This window comes from Pyrus communis, chromosome 12 (assembly GCF_041283825.1).
Source record: "Pyrus communis isolate YQ-2024b chromosome 12, ASM4128382v1, whole genome shotgun sequence".
Taxonomy (NCBI): Eukaryota; Viridiplantae; Streptophyta; class Magnoliopsida; order Rosales; family Rosaceae; genus Pyrus; species Pyrus communis.
In genome coordinates, this window is record NC_142576.1 from 11,023,406 (window position 1) to 11,044,185 (window position 20,780).

General features: G+C 37.0%; 3 protein-coding genes across 3 annotated transcripts; all 3 read left to right on the forward strand.

Moving 5' to 3' along the window:
- Positions 1 to 305: 305 nt before the first annotated feature.
- LOC137746019 (UDP-glycosyltransferase 86A1-like) lies at positions 306 to 2,425 on the forward strand. The gene is made up of 2 exons (XM_068486066.2): positions 306 to 1,180; positions 1,283 to 2,425. The coding sequence occupies exons 1-2, from the start codon at positions 658 to 660 to the stop codon at positions 2,191 to 2,193; spliced, it is 1,434 nt and encodes a 477-aa protein (XP_068342167.2). The 5' UTR covers positions 306 to 657; the 3' UTR covers positions 2,194 to 2,425.
- A 1,984-nt stretch (positions 2,426 to 4,409) lies between these two features.
- LOC137745071 (UDP-glycosyltransferase 86A1) lies at positions 4,410 to 6,446 on the forward strand. The gene is made up of 2 exons (XM_068484943.2): positions 4,410 to 5,151; positions 5,294 to 6,446. Exons 1-2 carry the CDS (start codon positions 4,548 to 4,550, stop codon positions 6,202 to 6,204), a joined length of 1,515 nt encoding a protein of 504 aa, XP_068341044.2. The 5' UTR covers positions 4,410 to 4,547; the 3' UTR covers positions 6,205 to 6,446.
- A 1,507-nt stretch (positions 6,447 to 7,953) lies between these two features.
- On the forward strand, positions 7,954 to 10,059 carry LOC137745962 (UDP-glycosyltransferase 86A1). The gene is made up of 2 exons (XM_068485993.2): positions 7,954 to 8,536; positions 8,783 to 10,059. Exons 1-2 carry the CDS (start codon positions 8,008 to 8,010, stop codon positions 9,691 to 9,693), a joined length of 1,440 nt encoding a protein of 479 aa, XP_068342094.2. The 5' UTR covers positions 7,954 to 8,007; the 3' UTR covers positions 9,694 to 10,059.
- The last annotated feature ends 10,721 nt before the right edge of the window (positions 10,060 to 20,780 follow it).

The window sequence follows — 20,780 nt, forward strand, 5'->3', positions numbered from 1 at the left end:
ATGAATAGAAATGAATATTTGTGAAAAATAATCGAAAGTAGTGGTTCATGTGTTCAATGTACGTTGTTCTTTTCTCTTTTAATTAGTTGCCTTGTTGGTTAGTGAATGTGAAAGAGCTGTGCAAGTTTGTCTCAATAAATATATATTCAGCAAAAGGAATAAGGTGGTGGGCGCACCTTGTTCAATTATGGAGCAAATGAAGTAAGCCATCCAAGAAAAAAATACTAATTTTTGTTGCTTTCTCCCCCACCCTTATTCTAAAGATAAGTCCCAAACTTTGTGTATACATAGAAACAGAAGATAATGCAGACTATTTTATCTTATATACTACAATTAGTTGACTGAATGACAGTCATCTCGCGTGCAGAATTCAGTTTAGCCAAGTTAGCTAGAGTAATTTGTTTCAACTTTGAATCCAAGTTCCAATCCTCCTTTCCGTAGTTTAGATGAAGTGAGTGTATTATCCAATCGTTTGTCAAACAACAAACGGTAGTCATCTGTCCACACATCACAGAGATCACATAATTAAGATGTGTTTTTCAGTTCATCACTTGCCTACTTCCTCAGAAACACCGATATATATATAGAGAGAGAGAGAGAGAGAGAGAGAGAGAGAGAGAGAGAGAGAGAGAGAGAGAGAGAGAGAGAGAGAGAGAGATGGAGGACAAAGCCTCAACCCCTCATGCAATCATGGTGCCTCTTCCTCTCCAAGGCCATGTAACCCCATTGACCCATCTGGCCACGAAGCTTGCTTCACAGGGCTTCACCATCACTTTTGTCAACACCCAATATATTCACCACCACATACTCAAGTCACAACCCAACGACAACACAGAAGACGATATCTTTGCCATGGCGCGTAAATCCGGTCTAGACATACGCTACACAACAGTAAGTGATGGATTTCCACTAGCTTTCGACCGAATTCAGAACCTCGACCAATCTCTTGAGGGTGCTTTGCATGTCTTCCCTGCCCATGTGGATGAACTTGTTGGAAATTTAGTCCAATCTGACCCCTCAATCACTTGTTTGATTGTTGATACTTTCCAATCATGGTCAGCAACCATAGCCAATAAGTACAACCTTATCCATATTTCCTTCTGGACTGAACCAGCTCTAGTGTTCAACATCTACTATCACTTGGACCTTCTCAAAAAAAATGGTCATTTCGGTTCTCATGGTAAGTTCTCATAAAGATCTCATATTGCGTGGATTATTGTTTGAATTTTACTATGACATAATATAGTTATAAACATTTGTTTCTGTCGCTTGATTTTATCAGATAATCGCGAGGACATCATTGATTACATACCTGGCGTGAAAACTATTGAACCAAAGGACTTGATGTCACACCTCCAATCAACAGATTTATTTTGCCCAATGCTCCGAACGTTTTACAAGTCATTTCGCGAAGTGAAAAGGGCAGATTTTATTTTGTGTAATACAGTGCAAGAACTTGAATTTGAGTCCCTTTCTGCCTTGCAAGCTAAGCAACCAACATATGCAATTGGCCCTGTCTTCCCCGATAATCTCACCAAGAATATCGTGGCTACCAACCTGATGCCAGAATTTGACTGCATCCATTGGCTCCACGAGAAGCCTCATGGTTCGGTTTTGTTCATTTCATTTGGAAGCTATGCTCAAGTTACAAAAGATGATTTTGAGGAAATAGCTCATGGGCTTTTGCTTAGTAAAGTGAATTTCATCTGGGTACTTCGTTCCGACGCTACAGGTTATGATGAAACGTATATTCTACCAGTCGGATTTGAAGATGAGATTAAAGATAGAGGGTTGATGGTGCCATGGTGTTCTCAGATTGAGGTGCTTTCACATCCAGCAGTAGGAGGGTTCTTAACGCATTGTGGATGGAATTCTATACTGGAAAGTATGCGGTGTGGTGTTCCCATGCTGTGTTTCCCACTAGTGGCTGACCAAATCACTAATAGGAAACTAGTAGTTGATTATTGGGGCATTGGACTCAATCTTTGTGATCGGGTTAAACCCATTAGAAGGGTGGAGGTAGCAGACAAGATCAACCGTCTGATATGTGGAAAATCGGGTGACGGTTTGCAGAAGAAGACCATGAAAATAACTCAAATATTGGCTGATGCAGTGGCTTTAAACGGGTCATCTCAAAAGAACTTATCTCAATTCATTAGTAATGTGAAGGAAAAAATTCAGACACGAATGTGACTTCCATATTGCCATCATGTGGTTCTTCTTCATCATCTCATTGACGCTGCCATACGACGCTTCATTAGCAATGTAAGGGCCGAAATACAAGAATGTGACACATCTTAGAATTTATATGTGCGCTTTTTCCTTTGGGTCCGCAACTCTATTATGCACGTTTGTTGCACAACTCCATTATTTGGGAAAGTTAATTAAGCAACCTCTCAATTAACATAAACTCAGATTTTCAGAAGTTTTTCGAATAATTTGACAGCATTGTTACTGACTTTTTTGGGTTTTATATGTGTGATTAGTGGTTACAAGTACAACAATAGTATGATTTGTTTGTCTATTAGGTGTACAAGAAAGAGTTGAGTGATTTACTTGTCTCAGCTTCCGGATTATCGCTTTTGCTAGTTTTTGTTTTGGTTTCGTTTTCAAAAGTGATTTTTACCCGTCTAGGTATTTCTTCTTTGCTTGTTTATTAAATTTCACTAGTGGTGTCGAATGGTTTCACCATCACTTTCACCAAAAAATTATCTTCTTGTTACCAAATTTTGATTTGCTAGAAAGGGAAAATGTTGGATTAGTAGCATTGACAAGAGATGGAAGTTGAAGAATCATCCAGATATCAGAGCGGACGCGGTTCATGACTTTCTTCTCTCTATTCGTTATGTTGCCAAGTTTACAACATTACAACATTACAACCAGGGCCCTTTTTTTGGGATTTTGAAGACCATGTGCGAAATTTGTAAAAAGTGTCCTCCTTAAGATAGTTTTAAGTTTTAAAAAAGTATGATAATATATCGATACTAAAAAACATTCACTTAAATTAAAACAAAGCCACTTAGTACTAGACCGGTATTCCTTATTACTTGTAAGTGAGAGGTCTAATATTCAATTCTCGTCAAAGGCGAATTTGAACCACATTATTGTTAGCTCATTGTCAAGCTTAGCCCACTCCCCCACCCTCTTAGTGTAGATAATATCTTTTGTTAAAAAAAATAAAAAATAAAAACAAACTTTAGCACTCACTGATTGCATATTTACAAATGTCCTTAATGATAAGTAAAAAGAGCTACAAACATAACATTCACTAAATAATCAAAAATAGTTTTATCTTAAACCGTCAAACATGAAAAAGAAACATCAACCTCTAACTTTAAAGTTTCCCTTGAATGTATAACTTTGTTATATAATAAAATTAATAAACTCTTTCATGTTAGATAAACAAATATGTTAAAGGTATAGGTTGATATTGAAATAGCACAAATTTCAGAAAAAATAAATAGAAGCATACAACACAACCCCTCTTCACCTAAACGTTAATAAAAAGCTAGGTTGGATTGAAATGAAACAAATTAAAAAAAGGAAAACTAATAAAATGAGTTTGAAAACTTTGAGTTTTAACTATAAGGATAAAATAAAGGGTAAATAAATAGTACCAGAATGGACTTGTTTAATGTAAAAATGTGATTTTTCGTTAAAGTGAACAGTATCGGAAAACGAAGATATGAGGCCGCCGGAATTGTAGCCGAAGTTGAGGAAGAAGAGAGAAAGAAGAGATGACGGCGACAAAGGGTGAGTGGATTGGCTTCATAACCCATGGGTCGTGACAGGTTACGAAACCCGTCTATCATGGACTCAAATCCTGAACTTCAAATCCAGTCCGTGATACATTATATGGCAAAATTGTTTGTTTAGACTATTAAATCCAGATTTGGACAAAAGTAATGGGAACATAACCCAGTAATTTCAAACACGTTCAATCAAATGTGTGTGCATATATATATATATATATATATATATATATATATATATTTCATTTTTACCCAATTCCTCCCGGTGTATCTGCATATCCCACCTGCCATGATCGAATAAAACAAAGTAAAGAGAGAGAAATAAAGGGATTCAACTGCCACTAAATTTCGAATTAGTCTCGTCAACTTCCTCAAGTAGTAGGTATGAAAAATGAATAGTGGTTTAAAATAATCAAGAATAGCGGTTCATATGTCCAGTGTTGTTCTTTGCTTCTTTTTTAATTAGTTAGCTTGTTGGTTAGTGAACCATGTGAAAAAGCCGTCCACGTTATTCTCAGTACTTGTATATTCAGCGAAGGGCAACTTGTTCAATTGTGGAGCAAAGTAAACCATCCAAGAAATAAAATACTAATTTTGTTGCTTTCTCACCCACCCTTTTTCTAAAGATAAAATCCAAAACTTTGTGTGTATAGAAACAGAAGATAATGCAGCCTATATTTTCTTATATACTAAACTTTGTGTGTACAGAAACTGAAGTGAGTTTATTGTCCAATCGTTTGTCAAAAAACAAATGGCAGTCATCTGTCCACACATCACAGACATAACACAATTAAGATGTGTTTTTCAGTTCATCACTTGCCTACTTTCTCAGAAACACCAATAGAGAGAGAGAGAGAGAGAGAGAGAGAGAGAGAGATGGAGGGCAAAGCCTCAACCCCTCATGCAATCATGGTGCCTCTTCCTCTCCAAGGCCATGTAACCCCATTGACCCATCTGGCCACGAAGCTTGCTTCACAGGGCTTCACCATCACTTTTGTCAACACCCAATATATTCACCACCACATACTCAAGTCACAACCCAACGACAACACAGAAGACGATATCTTTGCCATGGCGCGTAAATCCGGTCTAGACATACGCTACACAACAGTAAGTGATGGATTTCCACTAGCTTTCAACCGAATTCAGAACCTCGACCAATCTCTTGAGGGTGCTTTGCATGTCTTCCCTGCCCATGTGGATGAACTTGTTGGAAATTTAGTCCAATCTGACCCCTCAATCACTTGTTTGATTGTTGATACGTTCCAAGCATGGTCAGCAACCATAGCCAACAAGTACAACCTTATCCATATTTCCTTCTGGACTGAACCAGCCCTAGTCTTAAACATCTACTATCACTTGGACCTTCTCCGAAAAAATGGTCATTTCGGTGCTCATGGTAAGTAATATCCTTCTCATAAAGATCTCATGTTGCTTGCATTATTATTTAAACTTTTGGTTTAGATTCATAGTCTGATGACATAAATATTAGCGTAGTTATATAGTTACAAACATTTTTTTTTTGTTGCTTGATTTATTAGATAATCGCGAGGATATCATTGATTACATACCTAGTGTGAAAGCTATTGAACCAAGGGACTTGATGTCATACCTCCAAACAACAGATATATTTTGCCCAATGCTCCGCATCTATTACAAGGCATTTCGCGAAGTGAAAAGGGCAGATTTTATTTTGTGTAATACAGTGCAAGAACTTGAATTTGAGTCCCTTTCTGCCTTGCAATCGAAGCAACCAACATATGCAATTGGCCCTGTCTTGCCCGATAGTCTCACCAATAACATCGTGGCTACCAATCTGATGCCAGAATCTGACTGCATCCATTGGCTCCACAAGAAGCCCCATGGTTCGGTTTTGTTCATTTCTTTTGGCAGCTATGCTCAAGTTACAAAGGATGATTTTGAGGAAATAGCTCATGGGCTTTTGCTTAGTAAAGTGAATTTCATCTGGGTACTTCGTCCCGACACTACAGGTTATGATGAAACGTATATTCTACCAGTCGGATTTGAAGATGAGATTAAAGATAGAGGGTTGATGGTGCCATGGTGCTCTCAGATTGAGGTGCTTTCACATCCAGCAGTAGGAGGGTTCTTAACGCATTGTGGATGGAATTCTATACTGGAAAGTATGCGGTGTGGTGTTCCCATGCTATGTTTTCCCCTAGTGGCTGATCAAATCACTAATAGGAAACTAGTAGTTGATGATTGGGGCGTTGGACTCAATCTTTGTGATCGGGTTAAACCCGTTAGAAGGGTGGAGGTAGCAGAGAAGATCAACCGTCTGATATGTGGAAAATCGGGTGATGGTTTGCAGAAGAAGGTCATGAAAGTAACACAAACATTGGAGGATGCAGTGGCTCTAAATGGGTCATCACAAAAGAATTTATCTCAATTCATTAGTGACGTGAAGGAAAAAATTCAGACACGAATGTGACCTCCATATTGCCATCATGTGGTTCTTCTTCATCATCTCATTGACTCGCTGCCATAAGACGCTTCATTAGCGATGTGAAGGCCGAAATACAAGGATGTGACACATCTTAGAATTTATATGTGCGCTTTTTCCTTTGGTTCTGCAACTCTATTATGTATGTTTTTTGCACTACTACATTATTTGGGAATGTTAAGCAACCTCTCAATGAACACAAACTCAAATTTTCAGAAGTTTTTCGAATACTTTGACAGCATTGTTACTGACTTTTCTGGGTTTTATATGTGTGATTAGTGGTTAAAAGTACAACAATAGCCTGATTTGTTTGTCTATTAGGTGTACAAGAAAGAGTTAAGTGATTTACTTGTCTCAGCTACCGGATTATCGCTTTGCTAGTTTTTGTTTTGGTTTCGTTTTCAAAAGTGATTTACCTGTTTAGGTATTTCTTCTTTGCTTGTTCAGTAAATTTCACTAGCGGTGTCGAATGGTTTCACCATCACTTTCACCAAAAAATTATCTTCTTGTTACTAATTCTGATTTGCTAGAAAGGGAAAATGCTGGCTTAGCAGCATTGACAAGAGATGGAAGTCGAAGAATCATCCAGATATCAGAGCGGACGTAGTTCATGATTTTCTTCTCTCTATTAGTTATGCTGCCAAATTTACAACATTACAACATTACCACATATTAATCTTACACTTAATGTTTACTACGAGAAATATGAGCAATTTTCGCTTCTATTGCTATACGAATAATCATATATAGAAGATCTTTATTGTCTCTTATTTGGCTAGGTTGGTATGTCTCTGTTTCTTTAGACATCTGATCACTTGTTTTATAACATATTGCAACAGGTTATGATGATTTCTCTTATGTACATGTTCATATTTAACAATTTTCAATGCATAACGTTTACTTGCAATATTTGCAGGCCTTGGTTTTCTCCAATTTTCAAAGCAAAATTCGTAAGGGTCTAGGGATTCTTTTTCCTCTTGGATTTTTTTGGTCATTTTCGTTCAGTCTGTTGATGTGAGATTCAAATCCTACATAATCATTGGAATCAAATGATCAGTTAAATGGAATCCAATAATTCATTCACTTGATCCTGAAAATAAATTGAAAGTAAAAACCTTCGTGCAAATGCTTAGTCATGTTGAGTAGAGCAATGTGCTCTCCTCTTTCAAATCCGCGTTCTCGTATTTTAGATTAGATTAATTAAAATATAGTTAGAATAAAAACAAGTAAATCACCACAAAAGAGTGATAGAATATTAAGTTTGTCTTGTTAAAAAGCTATTCAAGTTTGTCTCTCGCTACTAACTATATTCTACACAATAGAATAAGGTGGCGGCCAGGCGTGTTCATATTATATATATACATATATAGATAGATATGAGGCAAGGAAAGAAAACGGAAACGAAGCAAGATAAACCCCAAAAAGAACACAACACGATGACCAACACGTGGCACAGTCAATTCCCACCTTCTTCCTGCAGGAACCACCAAAACCAATCATAAATCATAAAAAAAACCCATGCGGCAAATCCGTCAACCAGAAAAATGGCCAACGGGTGTGACAACCGGTAAGAAAAGAGAAAAGCAGGGGCATTTCTGTAAGCAGAAGAGTTAGTCGACTGTACAAAGAAGGCAACAGCGGCAAAACAGAGGAAAAATCGAAGGGCAAAATCGTCCGCCCACTGGTCATCCACAGTACCCACTTCACTGAGTTTTAGTATATAGAGATATGTATGTGGATTACATACAGGCTGTCTGTGTATTAGAGAGAGAGAGAGAGAGAGAGAGAGAAATGGAGGAAAATCACTCAAAGCCTCACGCAATCATGGTGCCTCTTCCTATCCAAGGCCATGTAATCCCATTCACCAATCTAGCCATGAAGCTTGCATCAAATGGTTTCACCATCACTTTTGTCAACACCAAATGTGTTCACCACCAGCTACTCAAATCACAACCCAACAACAACTCTGGAGATCAAGATGACATCTTCTCCAAAGTGCGGGAATCCGGCCTAGACATACGCTACACAACGGTGAGTGACGGTCTTCCATTAGCTTTCAACCGATTTCAGAATCTCGACCAATTTCTTGAGTGTTCTTTGCATGTCTTCCCTGCTCATGTTGATGAACTTGTTGGAGATTTAGTCCAATCTGACCCCTCAATCACTTGCTTGATCGCTGATACCTACCACTGTTGGCCAGCAACCATAGCCAACAAGTACAATCTTGTCCATATTTCTTTTTGGACTCAACCAGCTCTAGTTTTTAACATCTACTATCACTTGGACCTCCTCATAAAAAATGGTCATTTTGGTTCTCAAGGTATGCAATATCCTTCTCATAGATCACCTTTCGCTTTGATGTATTAAATTCTTATATTACAGTATACCTATGCCTAATATTATGTTATGTTGTTAGACTGTCAATTAGATCACATACTATTTTTCACCCGTTAAATTACAATCACATATTTGAACAAGAATTCAATAATTGATAGTTCGTTTTGACATTTTAACAAGAGAAAATGTCTAATTACACTTCTCTTTTTATTTTCGGTTCATTTATTAGATAATCGTGAGGGCACCATCGATTACATACCTGGAGTGAAGGCTATTGAACCAAAGGACTTGATGTCAAAATTTCAAGAAACAGATATATCAACACCGATGCACCGTGTCATATACAAGGCGTACGAGGAAGTGAAAGGGGCAGATTTCATATTGTGTAATACAGTGCAAGAACTTGAATCCGAGTCCCTCTCAGCCTTGCAAGAGAAGCAACCCACCTATGCAATTGGTCCTGTTCTCTCCAATAAACCTACTAAGGGTATGGTGGCTACCAATTTAATGTCAGAGTTTGACTGTACCCAGTGGCTCCACACTAAGCCACATGGTTCAGTTTTGTTCATTTCATTTGGAAGCTATGGTCAAGTTACTAAAAATGATTTCGAAGAAATAGCTCATGGACTTTTGCTTAGTAAAGTGAGTTTCATCTGGGTGCTTCGCCCGGACACAACAAGTTATGATGAAACATGTATCATGCCGGTCGGATTTGAGGACGAGACTAAAGATAGAGGGTTGATGGTGCCATGGTGCTCTCAGATTCAGGTGCTTTTGCATCCAGCTATAGGAGGATTCTTAACACATTGTGGATGGAATTCCATACTTGAAAGTATGCGGTGTGGGGTTCCCATGTTGTGTTTTCCTCTATGGACTGACCAAGTCACTAATAGGAAACTAGTAGTTGATGATTGGGGAATTGGACTAAATCTTTGTGATACAGTTAAACTCGTTACAAGAGCAGAAGTAGGGGAGAAGATCAACCGTCTGATGTGTGGAGATTCGGGTGATGGATTACAGAAACAGATCAAGAAAGTAAGGCAAACTTTAGAAGACGCATTGGCTGTAAATGGGTCATCAGAAAGAAATTTATCTCAATTCATTTGTGGCGTTAAGGAAAAAATTCGGACACGAGCATGACTTCCACATTGCCACTGTATGTGGCTCTGGTTCATCATCTCATTGTCATCGATTCACCTTCCGCATTGCCACTATATGTGGCTCTGGTTCATAATCTCATTGTCATCGACTCACCTTCCGCATTGCCACTATATGTGGCTCTGGTTCATAATCTCATTGTCATCGACTCACCGGCTTCATTAGTCATGCGAAGGCGATTGTGCCCCTTTCTCTGTGGGGCATCAAGTCCCAACTATTGCTCTTATAATCCTCAACCTTTCGATTATGTTGTTGCCCTACTCCATCGTTCGTTTCTTCCATTAGCTCAAGTTGTATCTCAAATATTCCGGAAGTAATTATAAGTTTCTCTCCACTGCTTTGAGATCATTTAAGTGACTTTTCAACCTCAAAAAAGGTTTTGTGCCTTGATCGGTTGGAGCATTTGAAGCATGGATTGTTGTATCTGTTACGTTCTTTTCTATCCTGGACTTCACAGAGGATGCTATCGATCATACAAAGCAGTGAAGTCCATATCATAATATTAACACTAGCTTGAAATGCACTTTTCTGTTACGTTCTTTTCCTGAACATAATAATCGGCATTGAACCTTGAAGTACTAAATGATTTCTGTGGCCAAATAACAAACCTGCATAATGAGTCTGTCATAATAATATAATTATAATTAGCTTCTCTATCAAGAGCTTATATTTATATTCTGCACTCCCTTCAAAAATCACTTCATTATGTATAAAAAAATCAAAACTAAATTCAGATTAAATACCAATTTCACTATAAGAAAAATAAAAAAACCATTTCCAAACGAAAAAACTTTATCAGGCCAAATACCTTTTTGTCGCCTATAATTTGCCCAACAAAATTCCGTCGCTCAAATATTTGCCCGTACAAATATAATCATTCGTTAGTTGAACATAGTTAATCGATGAAATAAAGTCACGGGTAAAAGAGTGTTAACCAACTTGGCCCGACGGATATACCTTGCTCGACGACACAATTTTGTCGAGTTTCTGGAAGTAAAATAATTAAAAAAATTTGGCCGACATATAATTCATTGGAAAACTGTTTTAAAGAAAGAAAAAAAAACACACACGATAAAAGTTTGCTCAAGGAATATATTCGTCGGGCAAAGTTTTAAATATTTTTTAAAAATTCGAAATTAAAACAATATTTAAATTAAATAATGTATTTAATTATAATTATATTAATCTAAAAAGCTAACATAAATCAAAACTTTAAAGAAATTTATTTAAATATATTAAAAACAAAATATTCTAACAAAAACTAAACTAAGTACGAGTCACGACTACCTGTTGTTCAGGTGACTGGTGCAATGGCAGTTGAAGGTCACTCGAAGGATTCGGAATATGAATGCCAAAAGCTGACTTTACTTGGGCTATCACAACAATGTATTGTATAAGGTTGTCTTCTCACCTGCGCATGGCTTCTCGCTCGCACGCAACTTCTTCTCGCTTGTGCGCAGCTTCTTTTCGCTGGTTCTGTGAAATCCCGTTCCTGGATTTCATTGTTATAATCTACGTATTTGTATTATTGAGATTTTATATTATTTCTCGAGAATTTATTTTAAATTGTTCAAATTTAGATTTTAACTAAACTAGTTACAAAGTTTGAAGTTTGAAAATTAATTGTTTGAAATTTGTAGACCTTTGGAGGTCACAATTTATATTTTCGAATAGATTTTGAAACCACGAACGTATAGGTGAAGGCCGTTTGCGAGTCTGAATTATAACGGTATAGTTACAGACATTTGAAGTTGTCTTACTAAACTATATATTTTAAATTGATTAAACTTCCACAAGGAAAAAGCCTAATTAGATGAACAAGACTTGGCTGTTGAAAATTCAGCAGCCATTCCTGCTTACACCCAATCCTGGATGGACACGTGTTCAGGTTTTGATTTTTTTAATCAAAATTTGGACATATATCCATCCAAGATTGGGTGTAAGCAGGAGTTGCTGCTAAAATGTTCAGCAGCCAAGTTAATTCCTAATCAAATTTAAGCAAAAATAAGAAGACCAATAAGTTAGAAGGAGAATGACCAATCAAATAAAAGAGAGGGGGGTGGTGGTGGTGTTTCTAAAAAAAAAAAAAAAAGGAGGGGTCTGATTCTAACCCGTTTTGGCGAGATTGGACCCGTTAACCCACCAACTTGACCCGTTTGTATCTTCTTCATCCGAGCTCCGTTTTGGATGATCTTGGTGTCCATGAAAAGCCATTGATGAGCCCTACATCTCTGTAGTGTTAGATTTCCCATTTTCTTTTCCATCTTTACAGTTCAAAGCCACAAAGCCCATAACTTTTCTAGCGGTTTTATCATTTTTCCGGTGATTCCGGCAACCATTTCCTTCGAGAGAGGTATGAAACTTCATCTACTCTTCATAATCTTCGAGTTGGTATGCTTAGTTTGTTCTTTCGTATTCATTTTAGAGTTGGGTGTTTAGAACCCTAGGAATCCGGTATTCTCCGGTGAATTTGGACGGTTTCCAATTAAAATTTATCATCGGCCTAATTGTGAGAAGGTTTTTCTCTTGTTGAGCTCTAGCTACCACATAAATTTGAGCTCATCTAGTTAATGTTGAAAATTCGGGGTTTCTAAACCCTCCACCTTGGCTACCACCACGTGTGGCGGTGCGTGGGACCATCGATGATTGTTGTCTACGTACCAAACACCTTCTAGTAACCCTATGAACCTATGTCTAGCTCGGTTTCCCGAAATTCCATTGTTTGGTGTGGTGATCAAAATGGACCCCCACTTGTTTGTGTAATTGAAGACAATCTGATCGTTGGATCGTCGTACAATTTTGTGAGCACCCTAGTTATCAGTTGTTGGACCTTTGAGAACTTACGGATCGGAAATCCGATGTGTGGATCTTTCGGATTGAATAACCTTAGATTGTTGACCTTAATGGACCTACCTTATCGACGGTTGACGTTCTAGTCAACAGGTTCTACTCCAGAGTGTGGTTTGTCTGTAGTTTGTCGTTGAGGCTTGATGGAGCTTAGTTGGCTCATCATGATGACGTGTCGTTCTCAGTTGACGTGTGTTTCGTTATATGTATTTGTGGCACCATATTGAGTTATACTTGTTTATTAAATGTGCTTTCTATTGATGTGTTATTTTTATTTCTGGCCATCGATCTATTTTTAAGTATGATTTGACTTGTGCGTTGGAAATATGGTTTGTATTGTATGATTGGATTGTTGTGATGAAATGTGAGGGCTAGTAGTGGACCGTTAACCCATTGGCATGGGCTTTGTTGCTTCGAAACATGTTTCACGCCTCGTGTCATTATTTCATTTCTTTCATTTTGGTGAGTCCTTGTAACTTAAGTAACCTAACTTGATCCATATCATGTTTCATCGATTGGTGTTATACATTCTGCTCCACGATTTCGTTGAGTGATGATCCGGAATCGTATCCTAGTGTGGATTCTGTTGAGTGGTGGTCCGGAATCCCTTCAACTCCGCGATTCCGTTAAGTGATGGTCCGGAATCGTATAGTGGTTTGGATTCTGTTGAGTGATTGTCCGGAATCCCTTCTACTCTACAATTCCGTTGAGTGATGATTCGGAATTGTATCTTGGTTTGGATTCTGTTGAGTGACGGTCCGGAATCCCCTTTGGTGTCTTGGTTTCGTTGAGTGGTCCGAAATCCCCTTTTTTTCCTAGAGATGTAGACTTCGGCCGAACTGCATTCCTCTAGCCCCAATTTTTAATGTATATATGAACAATGGTTTTTGGGAATCTTGTGGTTTGAATTGGAAAAATCGTTGGATGTCTAAGTGACTTCTACGGAGTTTTCAGCGACTTGATTATGATTCCATAAAGTATGGTTCTATACTTGATATTTATAGATTGTGATCGTTGGTTTGTTTTTATTGAATATCACATACTTGTATTATTGTCACTCACCTGAGCCTCGCAGCTTATATGAGTGCCTGATTTGCCAGCGTACCATTCCTATAATGTAGGCATTGATTTTACATGTGACAGGTCTGGGTAGATTACAAGAAACCGCTTGATATTTTGGTTCTGTTAAGTGGTTTGGAAACTGATGTCGTTGGATTCCATTGAGTGGTCCGGAATCCTTGCTCTTGTTCATTTCCATAAAGTTATCTTAGAATCCTAAATTCGAGCGGATGAGAATTACCCACAATAGATATTGTGAATATAAATTAGAATTACCATGTTTATTACTCATAATCCAAGTGGGGAATTATGTAGAGTTCCTTGGTTATATTCGTGAAATGTTTTGTTATCGCATTGTTTGATTAACTTAATTAAATGCTAAGATTGTGCATCTTTGATTCACGAATTGATTAATTGATGGGATTGTGGAATGACGTTGGATATGAGTGTTGTTTTTATGATTATTTTAGTTGATTAATGTTTCTAGAGAATAATATTATGCATTGTTAATTCTTTAATATGTTGCACGCTATGAATTGTGATTTTATGTGGGAAACGTGATGATTTATGTGATGAATGAAGTGGAAATGTTATTCGTCATGTGGGATTATTATGTTGGATATCATTGTTATTGTTATGATTAGACTTGTCGATAAATATGGCGAGAGAATATGATTGTGCTTCGTCGTTTGTTCTTTGAAATATTGCATGAAATGCATTGTGGTATTTTGTTGGGAGATAACAACTTATGTGACGAATGTTCGAGTGTAGTGAAGTAATGAACTACGAATGGCTTGATTCCTATTTAGGGTATGTAGGCAATCTAACAAGGATGTTAGATGCAGCCATAAAGTCTACGAGGAATTATTGCACCGTTGGATCTAAGTTATGTTTTGCCTTTTTCCGGAGGCGGGGTATGTTAGAGACGGGTATTTGGTGACGTCACGTGTTGATCCTGGACGTATGTTAGGATCGGGGCTTGACAGGTTCACTAGCTACACCAGCAAAAGAACATTCTCCGGTGCTTCTAGACATGTTGAGCTCCACATATTCATGTACAGAAAAAGCAGGGGGTTGATTATGCAAAAGTGTTGTGAAAAAGTTGTCCAAGTTTGTCTCCTAATACTAACTATATTCTGCATAATAATGAAGTTTGATAAAAATTAGCTAGTGGTCCTTTACCACAAGTGGCTGAAAGGAGTAGAGTCATTGCATGACAGCGTGGGTTTGAACCTTGTTAGTGTCTAATCTAACAAAATATATCGTTTGACCCAAAAAAAAAAAAAAAAAAAAAAGTTTGACAAAAATTAGTTAAAAATTATCAAAAAATAAACTTAAGATTTATAAAAATACAGAACTATGACACACAGCGCTACAAAATCAATTGAAAATCTATCCAAAAATATTGTACTTTTGAATAATGTCACGTGGCATGACGAGATTGGTTTTAAATCCCATTCATAATTAAAATAAAATTATCTTTTATTATTTTTATAAAAATAAAAATAATATTTTAAAACGAATTGACTGGGTTATTCAATATACGGTTGGAGATGCTTTTAAACAATTAATGTTCACTAAAGGCAATAATTGTCCTACTCAATAGCCTGGCAGTAATTGCTTAGGCATTTTAGTAGGGGTGGAAGTGCTCTAAGTTGGCTTGGTCCACCCCTTAAACACTACCCTTTCCTTCTCCCACAGCTCGCCACTTTCGGGTACTTAGGCCTAGTTTGGGATTGATGTGCTTTAAAAAATATATATATGTTTCTACTATACAGTGAGAATAAACAACTGTAAAATAAAATTGTCGAGTGTTTGGTAATTTTGTTTTTAAAAGTGCTTTTAGCAAAAAAATAAGTATCTGAGTGTTTGGTAAACTTTTATATAGATTGTTGTGAATATGTTAACTGACTAAAAAATGTATGGTATTTAATGTATATAATAATTATCAAAGACAATAATATAAGGGCAAAGATTGTAACTTTGTAAAATATATCGGGGTATCCTTACCATTAGAAAATTTCATTACATGGGCACTGATTAATATGCTTTATAAAAAAAAATAGACTTAAAAGCATGGTAGACCCTAATTTTGCTTTTCTACTGTCCTTGACAACAATTTTCTAGAAAAAGCTTTTTTTTTTTTTTTTTTTTTTTTTTTTTTTTTTTTGAAAGCATTTGCTTATAAGTTGTTTTTTTTCTTAAAAGCACCACAATCTCAAACCCACCCTTAATTACTTTCCACTAACATTGCCTCTTTCTCTTTTAGAATTATTTTTTAATTATTTTGTTTTCTATTTTGGGGAGTTTAGAAATTAGTTTTGAATTTAGAAGCCTCCACCATAAGAAAAACTTATGTTGAGCTCAGCTTACCATTGAACTTTGTTGAGTAGCAATACCTCTCACTCAAGACTTGCCATTTGTTAAATGTAAATATAATTTCTACTTAAATGTTTCAAAATATTAAAATTAAAAAGATTATTTAAAACTAAAAGATAGAAATGAAAACAAACTCCCCACCCTAGTCCATCTTCATCGTACACCTACTACCCACCCCCTCCCAATTCATCAGAATCCCTCAACTAAAGATTAGTTGCATAATGAATTTTTCTTCTCGTTCTTTCTACAAAGACATTGCTCGGTCTGTCCTGATTCATTAATTGTTTCATTTCATTATTTAAAAGGGCTTTTATTGATCTAATCATCTTAGGGCTTCTAGGTAAAGACTTTGATTAAATATACAAAGAGCAATGACATCTAAACTCCGAATTGAGGAATTGAGGAAGATGTATTTCTAAACAGGGGTTGAAGGTTGTGAAATTGGGTACAAGATGGAATATACTGCAAATAAAAATTAACTTTGCACAGTAGACTAGTCAAATGAGCAAGTCAACTAGTTACAAGTTAGTTAGTGATATAAAGTGCATTTGTAAAAACAAATCGTTTCATTATGCAAATAGCAATAACAAAGCAATTATGAATTAAAGTATATTGAATTGACTAGTCAGGCTCACTAGTCAATTAAGTATAAATTCGCCAGTTAGTCAAATGCAAATCTACGAATCCAACTTAGTTCACTACAAGTTATCTTAGTCAACAACAAATCAGTTCATTGCTCATAATATGCAGTGTAAACTTAGTCTTTAATACATATCAAATAACATTTCATAGGATGCATGAAACATATGCAATTAAATAAGATATGTGGACAAGCTTAAGAGACAAAGAACACAAGAAGTTTTTGGCCGGAAAAACCCATCTTTGAGTTAAAAAACTAGGGACTCTCCACTAAGTCCAACTCCACTAGTATAATCAAGATGCTTAAAAAGTACCACACAAATCTCAATTCTTAGACCTAGTCTACGAAACAGCTTTACCTTTATGCAACCTTGCCTTACACAAGATGGATTCCTTCGGTCTTCACGAAGTGGCAGCTTATCATGAGCTCTTCAGCTTGTGGCACCGAAAATGTGTTGTCTCCAGTCTTCACAAAATGGCAGCTCATCCTGAACTCTTCACCTTGTGGCACCGAGACCAACACATAAACTATACATATGATGATATGACAATGATATGCAGATCTGGATTCGATGTCTAGTCAATTTCACCAATCAAACACTTGAAATATGAAACTGAGCGAATCCCAAAAGAGGTTAGTTTGAATATTTGAAACTTGAAAATTTTGACCTAAAAACAAAGATCAAAATCACAAAAACAATGCTACCCTAAATGCAATGATGTGGGTATTTAGTGCATAAGTGTGATTTTGTGGCTAGGGTTTTCAAGTAAGAACATAAGAGGTAGCTCAAAGTTAAAACAAATCTTTTCTGAAAATGTAAATCTCCTAGCCAAAACAAATGAGCATATAAAGATATTTAAGCAAGCAAATTCAAAGATAGATTTATAAATATTCAAGGAAAAACATTACCCATAAAATATGTTTGATGCTCATAGGAGGTATGAGATAGAAATGAAAATAAAGCTCTAAAAAACTTTTCCAATCTCAACCCCAAAAACCAAATGAACCTTAGCTTGATGTTTATAAAGAGGGTTTAATGTTCTGACAGAAAGGGGACCAGAAAAGCCACGTATCATGTGCAAAAGCAATCTAGAAAGATCTAGGGTTGAAAAACATTCTTGGGGAAAAGGCTGTCAAAAAGCCCACGTGAGTTGTCTTAAAGTGTGTGCCCAGCTTGCGTGAAAACAACGATAAGTTTTGACTAGACAGAACCACTACACATAATGAACTGGAAATAATGGCATGAAATGCATATGTATGAACAAACCTTTGATGAAGTTAAGCTCTTGAAATGATATTTCCAGCAACATGATCCCAAAAGTGGCATTTTTACCCTAAAACTAACTAAAGCATGTGTGGTACAATTTACAACATTTGACAAGTGAAGCCAAACAATAAAACTAGACTTCATAGGTTGATCATTGATTTAAATGAAAGGGTTGGATGTAAAGAATCATGCAAAGAATATTTTGCAGAAACAATTTTCTTCTATTGATACAAGGAGACTTTATACAATGAGAATCCTAATCAATGAGAATCCTAAACTAAGTAAGATATCAGGGATGATATCGTTGACTTCTTAACACTCCCCCTCAAGTTGGAGAGTGGATGTTGAGAACTCCCAACTTGTGAATAATCCTTGAGAAAGTTTCCTTCCCCAATGCCTTCATGAGTACGTCTACAAGTTGACGTGAAGAAGGAACAAATCTTGTGACAATTGAACCATCTTGTATTCTATCCCTGATGAAATAACAATCCATTTCTATATGTCTAGTTCGTTACCGGATTAGCAGCGATGTGAAGAGCCGTTTTATTGTCACAATGAAGCAAGGTCAATCTTGGATGTAGTACACCTAGGCCTTTCAATAAATATCGTAGCCATGATAATTCACAACAAGTTCCAGCGATGGCTCGATATTTGGCCTCTGTTGATGATAAAGACATGGTTTTTTGTTTCTTTCACCTCCAAGAGATCAATGAAGAGCCCAAAAAAATACAATACCCTGTAGTTGATCTCCGTGTTGTATAACATCCTGCCTAATCTGAATCACAATATACATTTAAGACCAATTATTTTTGAATGGCTGCTTCCATGTGTGGTATACGAGGCTCATGCATAAACCTACTCAACACATGCATTGAATAGGTTATATCTGACCTAGTGATCGTTAGATATATCAAATGCCCCACCAATCTTCTATATTTTGTCAAATCTTTAAGCTCACCATTGTCTGATAGCTTAAGATTTTGTTCCATGGGAAATTCCATGGGGCGAGCTCCTAAGAGACCTTCATCCTTCAATATTTCTAAAGCATATTTTTGTTGGAAAATAAAGATCCCATTCTTTGAACGTGATACTTCAATCTTAAGACAGTACTTCAATTTGCCATGATACTTCAATCTTAAGACAGTACTTCAATTTGCCAAGATCCTTAATTTTGAAATGACCATTGAGAAATCGTTTTAGGGCATCAATGGCACTCAAATCATTGCTCGTAATCAAAATATCATCAACACAAATTTAAAGGACTGTAAAAGACTTGCCTTATTTTCAGCTAAATAAAGAATAGTCGGCCTTTGATTGTACGTAGCCGGTAGAGTGAATAGCTTTGGAAAATTTTACAAACCATTGATGAGAAGCTTGTTTCAACCCATATAGAGACTTCCTAAGGCGGCAAACTAAGTTCTCCCCCTGTCACCGAAAACCTGGATGAAAAGTCATATAGATTTCTTCATGAAGGTCACTATGAAGAAAGACATTGTTGACATCTAATCGATAGAGAGACCAGTGGTGTGAGGCAGCAAAAGCCAATAAACATCAAACTATGACCATTTTGGCAGTGGGAGAAAACATATAATGAAAATCAGTACCCTCAAGCTAGGTATAACCCTTGGCAACCAAATGTGCCTTATAACGTTCAACGGAGCCATCAGAACAATGCTTGATTTTGTAAACGCAACGGCAGCCAATGGGCGATTTACTAAGAAGAAAATGAGCAAGAGTCTAAGTGCGATTAGCCTTCAAAGTTTCTAATTCAGAATCCATGGCAACTTGCCTATGAGGGAAACGAACAACTTCCTCATAAGTCTGGGGTTCAACTTGATAAGCAATATTTGCAAGGAAAGACTATTGTGTAGGTGAGAAACGATGATAAGTGAGATAAACCTGAGGTGTGACTAGACAACGAAGACGATGAAGAACTTGGTTAGGTAAGCTTGATAATAAGGTAAACATAGTCACGCAACTTGGGTGGTGGAGAAGAGTGACAGCCAAAGCGACGAAGCACCAGTGCTAGAGCAAGGGAAGGCACATCAAGTGCTGGCAAGGAAAGGTCAGTAGCTGCAGGTTCAGTGGGTGTTGCAGGCACTGAAATAGAAGAAGGTGGCACATCAGACGTTGCATTGTCTGAAGGTGGCGGTGCAAGGGGATCCGCAAGTGAAGCATTGACAAGAGGATCAGGTGGGAGGATGACAGAGGGTGACATAAGGTCAGGGAGGTTAAGGACGATGGAAGGTTCAAGGACAATAAGTGGGGTAGGGTGACACACATTTCAAGGCGAAGTTGGAAAGAGTGAGGTTCGATATAGGAATATGGTTTCATGGAAGACAACATCACGACTTGTAAAAATTTGGTGAGTGGTGAAATTGTAAAATTTATGTGCCTTCTGACCAACTGGATATCCTAGAAAAATGTATTTGTGTGCACATGGAGAAAATTTGTGAAAAACATGTATATCAGTGGCAAAAGCAAGGCATCCGAAAACTCGAAGGTGTGAAAAAATGGGTGGTTTGGAATATAAACGTTCAAAGGTGCTTTCTTTGAAAGAATCGGTGTGGGAAGACAGTGAATGAGATGAATAACAGTGAGCACACATTCACCCCAAAAATGGAGGGGAAGATTAGCTTGAAAACGCAAGGCACAGGCTGTTTCAAGTATATGGCGATGTTTGCATTCTACGATCCCATTTTGTTGAGGCATATAAACACAATAATGTTGGTAATTGACTCCATGATCTTTAAAGAAATCATGAAGGGAAAAAAGTTCCCCACCATTGTCGACTTGTATTTGGCAAATAAAAGTATTAAATTGAATATTGACAAGGGAGAAAAAATTCTTAAGGATATATTGTGTTTCATTTTTGTG

Excerpts from the sequence above, each read along its gene's own strand:
- LOC137746019 (XM_068486066.2), top strand. The coding sequence starts at position 658 with ATGGAGGACAAAGCCTCAACCCCTCATGCAATCATGGTGCCTCTTCCT. Across the intron at positions 1,181-1,282 it reads TGGTCATTTCGGTTCTCATG|ATAATCGCGAGGACATCATT; the intron begins GTAAGTTCTCAT and ends TGATTTTATCAG.
- LOC137745071 (XM_068484943.2), top strand. The coding sequence starts at position 4,548 with ATGTGTTTTTCAGTTCATCACTTGCCTACTTTCTCAGAAACACCAATA. Across the intron at positions 5,152-5,293 it reads TGGTCATTTCGGTGCTCATG|ATAATCGCGAGGATATCATT; the intron begins GTAAGTAATATC and ends TTGATTTATTAG.
- LOC137745962 (XM_068485993.2), top strand. The coding sequence starts at position 8,008 with ATGGAGGAAAATCACTCAAAGCCTCACGCAATCATGGTGCCTCTTCCT. Across the intron at positions 8,537-8,782 it reads TGGTCATTTTGGTTCTCAAG|ATAATCGTGAGGGCACCATC; the intron begins GTATGCAATATC and ends TTCATTTATTAG.